Genomic DNA, 8,882 nt, shown 5'->3' with positions numbered 1-8,882 from the left:
TCCCTCTGTGTACCCGAACAGGCGCCGGAATGTGGCAACTAGGGGCTTTTTTACAGTAACTTCATTGCAGTATTAATGTAAGCCTACTTGTGACAATAAAGATTATTATCTTGGCATCATACATGTGCCTCGTAGGTGGTAGAGGCTTTGGGGAGTCAAGAGGCGAGTTACTTGCCGTAGGATTCCTAGCCTTTCACCTGCTCTTGTAGCCACAGTATTTCTTTTCCACAGTGGCTTCATTGCAGTGTTAATGTAAGCCTACTTGTGACAATAATAAAGATTATACAGCTAGAACAGTTCAGTTTCTGGTCAATTGTAACCCCCAAAATGTTGATACTGGGGGGATTCAGTGATGGTAATGCTATTGAATGTCAAGGAGCGATGGTTAGTTCCACTCTTGTTGGAGATGGTCATTGCCTGGCACCTATGTGGCGCGATGTAATTTGCCATGTGTCAGCTCTAGCCTGGATATTGTCCAGGTCTTGCTGCATTTGGACATGGACTGCTTCAGTATCTGAAGATTTGCGAAAGGTGCCAAACCTTGTATAGTCATCAGAGAATATCCCACTTCTGACCTGATGATGGAAGGAAGGTCATAGATGAAGCAGCTGACGTTACAGTGGACAACAGGGGCCTCAGAGGCAAAAATGTTGAGAATCTTGGAGTCAACTAAGCTCAGCTGGGAACATTAGTGAAGCGACAAATAGTCATTAGCATCCTTAGACTAGGGTCAGGCAAATCCTCTTCATTTCTTCTTCTTATTGCTATTGAAAGCAAGCTTGCAAGTGTAGAGACTAGATCAACTGCAATAACCACAAAATGGAATAACATACCAACACTCAACTAGTCAGGTTAATTGAGCTGGGTTCTGGAGGTTAATTGGATTCCAAGGAAACTACTTCAGCAAGGAATATGGACCTGTATCAGGAACAGAGAAAATAAGATTCTGTACCTGGAGTTTTCTAGTTTTGATGCCAGTGTTCAACCATAACATACTGTTGGAAATAACCCACAAGTACTCATTCACTTTGATTGAAGACAGAAGATGAACTAAAAACTTGTAGAAACATTTATTGTACAAGGCATGAGTTTGTGCAATTCCTCACAACTCTCATCATAAGACCAGAGGTAACTTTTCCTTGAAAGTTGACTGGTGTAACTGAACTACAGAACATCTTCAACAGAGGCAGGCCAGAATAACATTACAAAACAATCCATTCACTGATGCGTTGAGCTTCTTTTAGCATTTTGAAGAAATTACTTACAACAGCAATTGAAACACATTGTACAAGAGGGCACATGCAGAAAGCCTGGTTAGTGTTGAAACAACATTGTCTGCTTGCTGCTTTCAGGTGAAGTAGGATTTCCTTTCAGGCTAAGAAATAGGAAACAAATAAAAAGCAAGCAAAGTTACTATAAGCTGCAGCCGATTACCATACACGAAAGCTGTTTACAATTTGGAGTGTTCGTAAGAATGTTACATAGGTCCTGTTTGAAAGGACAAGTGAGAAGGAGCTGCGTAGGGACTCCTTGAAAAGCAATCTAGGAGTTCAATTGTAATATGTAACTGAAAGGTTTTCTAGTTCTTCCTGGACAGTGAGTTTCATCAGTTTGGTGTCTGCGTGTGCACAAGTACATGCATGTATAAGGTGTGTAACCTTCCTGGTGCGTTGACCATAAAGTGGCATTAAAAATATCCTGGGTCATGAAATAAGCTGTTTGAGAATAGCACTGATTTACAACAAAAATTATATGCATAGTGCCTTTAAAGCAATGAAATGTCCCAAGGTGCTTCATAGGATTATTATAAAACAAGTATAGTACCAAGCCAGATACGACCAAAAGGTGATCATAGGGGTAGGTTTAAGGTGCATTTTTAAGGAGGAAAGCAAGGTAGAAAGGGCCAAGAGGGGGAGGGAAGAGTATTCCAGTACTTCAGGATGAAGCAACTGAAGGCGTGGCCACAGATTGTGCAATTAAATTCAGGAATACACAGAATTAGAGGAATGAACATATCTCAGGAGGGTTATGGGGCTAAAGTAAATTACAGAGCTAGAGAGGGCAAGGACTAAGAGGGATTTGAGAACAAGGATAAAAATTTTAAAGTCAAGATGTTACTTGACTGACAGCCAGTGTAAGTCAGTGAACACAGGAGTGATGGGGGCCAGGAATCAAGTTTAAACATGGGCAGCTGAGTTTTACATGACCTCAAGGCTGTGGAGGGTAGAATGTGGGAGACCAGCCCAGAGTGCATTGAAATAGTCAAGGCTAGAGATAACAAAGGCAGAAACACGTTTCAGCAGCAGACAAGATGCAACTAGGGGCAGGGTCTGGTGATGTTATGGAGGTGGAAATCAAATATGAGGCTGGAAGCTGATCTCGGGGTCAAAGATGACACCAAGTTGTGAACAGACTGGCTTAATCTTAGATTGTTGCCAGGCAGAGGGATGGGGTAGTAGCTAGGAAAAGGAGTTTGCAGAAGGGATTGAAAACAATGGGGGCGATTCTCCACCCGTGTTACACAGGGCGCACATCCTGCTATTCTTTTTTAAAATAAATTTAGAGTACCCAATTCATTTTTGATTTTCCAATTAAGGGGCAATTTAATGTGGCCAATCCACCTACCCTGCACATCTTTGGGTTGTGGGGGTGAAACCCATGCAAACACGGGGAGAATGTGCAAACTCCACATGAACAGTGACCCAGAGCCGGGATCGAACCTGCGACCTCGGCGCTGTGTGGTAGCAGTGCTAACCAGTGTGCCGCCGTGCTGCCCCCCATCCTGCTATTCTGGGAGACTAGTGGGAGAGCCCCTAAACTGGGTTCCCGCTGGATGCTGAACGGAATGGGTGCTCCCGGCCTGCAGCATCTGACACAATCTGGTTCACACCATTGCTGGATGTGAACCAGATGAGCATATTTAAATGAGCATTTGGAGGAACTTTCTACTCATCTAGTACTTGATGTCAGATAAGTCGCCTATTAATTTAGTAACAGATGAGTTGAGAGAGGAGGCTGTGAGCTCGAGTTGGGTGTTGTCTATGTTGAGGTGAAATCAAATAATAATAAAATTAATAATGATAATAAATTAGGATTTTAGAGAAACCGTAAAAAAAAAATCAAGCAATATTCCTTCAAGGAAAAATAACTGGAAATGAAGCTCATCAGTTCACATTAATGAATCAGTAAATTGCATTTAGGTTTCATATAATCTGTACATTAATTGACCTCTAATTGATGAAAATCATGATACGTACATATTCAAATTGTCTGATTATTTATATTGAACAATGGGATGAAGTATGCATTCTTTGAATTCAGCGATGTACTGTGAAAACTGTTAAGCAAATCAATGTTGTCCGCATAATTGTCAAACAGGATTTGTCAGGAGAATACAAAACACTGCAAACATCAGGGTAACATTTTCAGAGTTCCTCAATCCCCTGCAAATAACACATGCCATTTCTCCAGGGCTTCGGCTGATCTTCCATTGACTTTATGACGGAAGATTGAGAAAAACTCGATGGAAACTTCAGATGCTTATTTTTAATGGCGACGTCAAAGGCTTTTTACCAATTTCAGGCCCCATGCCTACCCCCCACCCCCCCACCACCCACCCAGAATATATTGTCATCGATGTGATGCCTGAGTTTTGCCAAGTGGCCTAGTGTCACATGACAGAAGAAATGAGTTTGACGTTGAATCAACTGATTGGAAATGACATTTCAATTGACAAAAAACAATGTTTTCACAGGTATTTTGAATATATTGTAGTACAATAGTAAAAGAATTAGCACAATGTATCGCTGTTAAAGTGTAATGAGAAGTTAAATAAGTTAAATCAATGACAGTCAGTTGAGGTGTCAAATCAATTCAGACTGGTCGCACAGTGAAATTAACATAGATGTCACCAAAGGTATTCAACAAAGAAACTCAAATTCGGTGGCTTCTGAATGATCTGGTCTGAATGCCAGTTTTTTCGGCACCAGTCATCCACCATTCAGAAAAGATTTATTGTGCCAATAGATTTTTCCATGTCCAAATGGAGCCTATGTTATAGCATTTGAGTCATTGAATTATTTATTTGTTCCCCAAATATTTGAACAGAAAACATGTTGATGCATAAATGAACTGGTTTATGATGTAAATATTTGAATAAATGGGTTTTACCATCAGCTAGTGTAATAAACGCACCTCACACATGCTCAAATGTAACTCAGCTTCTGTATCCTCTCATTGTGAACTTGGACTCCCAGACACCCCAATTTACGTGGGTATTTTCATGACATCCGATTCGCTAGAGATTCCTTGTAACTACCTCAGATGAGAGTCTGGGCAAATAACTTCGCTCTTTATCTAACCACTTGGACATGCTGAAAAGCAGCCTGAAGGATGACTTCTTCTCACCTTGAAGCTGTGAAAGCACACCCACAATGGGTAGGATTCACGGCATGGGGATAATGTGAATGAAATGCATGTCCCGCCAGTCTGCAAAATAGCTAGTGTATGGCAATAAACTAGAGAAAGCACAATAACACCCTGGGCTGTATCACCTGTCAGGTCATGCCACTCTGCTCCTTGTTTCTCAAAACAGTGCCAACCCTCCACATTCCTGGCCCAGATCTCCGAATTGGCCCTCTTCACAAGTGAAGAGCGTACCTGTTCTGGGAATCCTTCGTTGTAGGGCAGATCGTTGGGGTGCTATGCCATTTTTATGGCATTAGCAGTTGTATTTTGGAAGTCTTCATTCACTAACACAGTGAAAAGCTTTTCTCTGTGTTAATGAATGAGGCATGTGAGTAGGGTGGGAGGCAACAAGGGGCAAGGTGGGTAGGGTGCCAGCTGGGTGGGTTGGCAGGGTGGGGAGCAAGGTTGAGTCGGAGAGTGGTCAGGGGGTTGGGGATGGGGCGGAAGGTCAGGTGAGGAGTCAGAGAATTGGGGATATTTGGAGACCCAGTTGGAGCATTGAGGGTGGAGTCAGAGGGGACGTCAGAGGGTTAGTGGGGAGTTGGGGTAGGGTCAATTGTATAGTTACCCCCAAGGATATATTTGGTCAGTCTAACATTTCCTGGGTAACTATCTAGGTAAGTGATTTGGAACCCTCCGAAGTCTCTGAACTCTAACTCAGGAGTTGGAGATGTTTCTGGAGGGCTCCGGATGCAGGGGATTGCACATTGAAAGTTGAAATGTGAATAATGATAATTCAATGAAAGAGATGCATTCGATTTGGTCATAGGTTTGTTTCTCAATAACTGAAGAACATATAGCAAGGTTATTTTTAATTCATGGGATGTGGGCATCGCTGGCAAGACCACCATTTTTTGCCCATCCTGAATTGCTCTTGAGAAGGTGGTGCTGGGTTACCTTCGTGAACTTCGGCAGTCCAGGTAGGGTGTTTCAGGATTTTCACCCAGTGATAATACATTTCCAAGTCGGAATAGTGTGTGATTTGGAGGGGGAATTGCAGAAGGTGGTGTTCTCATATGCCTTGTCCTACTAAGTGTTCAAGGTCTGAGGTTTGAGAGGTACTCTTGAAGGAACAATTAATTGAATGCATTTTGTAGGTGGTATGTACTGAAGCAATAAGCGATTTTTTTTTAAAGCCATAGTATGTCAGTGGTGGAGGGAGTGAATGTTTAAGCTGCTGGATGGGGTGCCAATGAAATGGGCTGCTTTGCTTTGGAATATGTCAGGCTACTTGACTTGTTGGAGCTCCACTCATCCAGGCAAGGTGTGTGTACTGCATTACACACCTGACGTGTGCTTTGTATCTACATGCTTTGGAGAGTTAAGAAGTAAGTGATTTACCTCGGAATTCCCAGCCTTTGACCTGCTCTTGTAGCCACAGTATTTATACGTCTGGTAAAGTTTCTGGTCAGTTGTAACCCCCGGGATGTTGATGTTGAGGTTTCAGCAAGGTCAAGGGAATGTGGTTACTCTCCCTTGTTTAAGATGGTAAGAAGTCTTACAAAATACCATTCACTATTCTGGTGTTTCCACTGGGAGCTTAGATGGAAAAGATCTCATTCATTCGAGTGGCAAATCCCCAAAGAATTAAACATTCTTTCATATTAATACAATTCCGCTGGACAAGGGGATTGCTGATCTTAATCAATGATGTGATCGACTGTATACCAATGGATACTTAAACAGCGTAAATACACTAAAGACTTGCTTTGTCCACACACACCTATTGAAGTATTCCGCCTGGAGCAACTAACAAACATTACAGATTTAAAAGCTGACGTGATTTACATAAGTTAGAATTCATTTATTATCTTTTAGAAACGGTCAGGACTCTACATTAAAAAGAAATGCCAGTGAAAGGCGCAGAGTGCAGCCTCACTGATGTACACCATTGCATCGATTATGACCTAAATTCACCGTTGGCTCTACTTGAATCAATTAGGTCTAGTGCTATGGTTCTAGTTGCACAGACACCACAACTGTAAATTCAGACATATTCCCTATCTATAGCTGTACCAAAGCAAAGTGCAATTTGTGAATTAACTTACAGTACCACAACATGAGCTTCGAGTAAAAACTTACACCCCCCCCCAAAAAAAAATACAAATTCGGAATCAGGAGACAAGTTTGAATCAGATTCAGGTGAACACTGTGATCCAAATTCCTGCTCCCCTCGTGGACAGAACTCTAATATACAGTAGGTCAATATGGATGATGTGCCAAACTGGCCTACACTGGGCATCTGGCCCTTTGAAAATAAACAGGAAGTCATTTTCTATTGTAACCAAACTTTCACGTGTACAGCAAAGGGTCAAGAGTAAAATGGAGCTAGGGCAGCACGGCGGCACAGTGGTTAGCATTGCTGCCTCATGGCGCCGAGGTCCCAGGTTCGATCCCGGCTCTGGGTCACTGTCCATGTGGAGTTTGCACATTCTCCCCGTGTTTGCGTGTGTTTCGCCCCCACAACCCAAAGATGTGCAGGGTAGGTGGATTGGCCACACTAAATTGCCCCTTAATTGGAAAAAATGAATTGGTATTCTAAATTTATTTTTAAAAAGAGTAAAAAGGAGCTGGGAGGAACTCCACAGACCGGTGTTTTCATGCAAACATTTGTTTTCTGGTGATGGTGTATGTGCTCATTCTCCATGTTTATGGTTATGTATTCCAACACCCTCACAATTGCTGGAAGAGAGTGTGCACCAGCATATCAGGAGTGGGGAGGTGTGGGGATTCAAGTGGGAGGCTATGGATTTAACCCCCTATCAGTTTACTGCAGGGGTTAAATATCAGAGTCCCTGGCACTGGAGATTGGGTTCCCTGTGGCCTATTGCTGATTTGCACTCCAGCCTTTTAAAGTTGGTCTATGTATTTTCAGGAACCTTATTTTGGAAGTTTTCAAATGTAATTATTGTCTCTAACAGATAATGCAAGTTTTGAATGCATTTCTGAACTTGAACAGCATGTAGTGTTTGTAAGAAAATAGTTTCAGTTATCCCCTATTTATTGTCATTCAAATTTTAAAAAAATGTGTTGCTTTTGGGCAAATCTTGAAAAGCATCATGCTAGACATCCCCCAGGTGGAAACCTGATAGGTTGTCTGTTGTGTTCCTTGGGTTAGGGATAATTGTAGTGCATTAGGTAGTGGATTCAGTGGACCGACTGAACCAACTGAACCGAGTCCCAAGTGGCAATGGGATTTTCAACTGGTTTTGTGTTGTTGCCACGTAAAGCAGGCAGTAAATTCATAGCTGCCATGAAACTGCGCCAATTATTTTGTGTTTCTAAGATGACGACATGACAGTCCTTGTCGAAATCAAAAAATCTCCCCAAAATTCTGTTACAAGCAAACGATTAAAGTTAAAACTGAAAAAGGTGCTTAGTGTATTTATGTTAGGTGAATTGGACATTCTGAATTCTCCCTCTGTGTACCCGAACAGGCGCCGCCAGAGGATGGCGACTGGGGGATTTTCACAGTAACTTCATTGCAGTGTTCATGTAAACCTACTTGTGACAATAATAAAGTTAATTAATTAGTTTTGGGAGAAAAAGGGCAAAAAAATGAGGTTCAACTGATATAAACTGATATTCTAATGTAAATTTTAAATTCACTGTTAAAAAGTAGAAAGTTCAAAGTCCCTTGTGCCTGATGGTCTTTCTTTTAAACATCCTCTCCATTTTCTGCATCGCCGCCTCCTTTGATAATCCGCTTCATCCCACGTTTTCCAGCTGGGCCTTTGGGCTTGGCAAAAGCTTGTTTGAAGGCATGCTGTTTAGGGTGGACCTCTTCATAAAGGAAGTCTGCTGTTAGCTCTTCACCATTGTCTATCTCGATCTGTAAAAGTACAATTTCAAAATAGCTGTCTCATTCACTGATTTCCAAACCAGTTGAATTGTGCAAAAAGGGTCTACAATACCACACATAACATTTGAAAAGCATTTAAGTTGATTATTCAGAGTGGTTTTAAAATAGTAAATTAATCTTGAGGTTTGGCTCCATCGCCTTTCATGATAGCTTTCAACCCATATCCTCTCCATCATAAAGTCCTAACTGCTACTTCTATAATGTCATTTGCTCGACCTCTGCCTACATCCAACTAGCAGTAAACTCTGAAGTCTTTGTCATCTTCAAACTCAATTGCACCAATGGTCCCCTGGGAAGCACACCATCCACACTCTGTAGACTTCAGCTCATCCAAAACTCCGCTGATTGCATCCCATTCCACAACAAATAAAATTTGCCGAACATTCCTGTCCTTGCTGACCTACAGTGACTCCCAGCTCCGCAACACTTTAGATTTAAAATCCTTGTCCTCATGTTTAAATCATCCCCCCCCCCCCCCCCCCCCTCCTCAGTAAATTGTAAGGCTCTGTGGACTGTGCTTCAAACTTGTGTTTAACAGTGGCCACTTTCCCCT

General features: G+C 42.0%; 1 protein-coding gene across 5 annotated transcripts in view; it reads right to left on the bottom strand.

Moving 5' to 3' along the window:
- Nucleotides 1-1,046: 1,046 nt before the first annotated feature.
- The window catches only part of twf2 (twinfilin-2), a 149,989-nt gene continuing 142,153 nt past the window's right edge, over nucleotides 1,047-8,882 (bottom strand). For all 5 annotated transcript variants that reach the window (XM_072472942.1, XM_072472939.1, XM_072472940.1 and 2 more), the window contains one exon: nucleotides 1,047-8,299. In XM_072472942.1, coding sequence (XP_072329043.1) covers nucleotides 8,126-8,299 — 174 coding nt within the window. In that variant the 3' untranslated portion in view covers nucleotides 1,047-8,125. The remainder of the gene's footprint in view (nucleotides 8,300-8,882) is intronic.

This window comes from Scyliorhinus torazame, chromosome 13, assembly GCF_047496885.1.
Source record: "Scyliorhinus torazame isolate Kashiwa2021f chromosome 13, sScyTor2.1, whole genome shotgun sequence".
Lineage (NCBI taxonomy): Eukaryota > Metazoa > Chordata > Chondrichthyes > Carcharhiniformes > Scyliorhinidae > Scyliorhinus > Scyliorhinus torazame.
The sequence above is the reverse complement of the archived record's forward strand: the minus strand, read 5'-3'. Positions and strand labels throughout refer to the sequence as shown.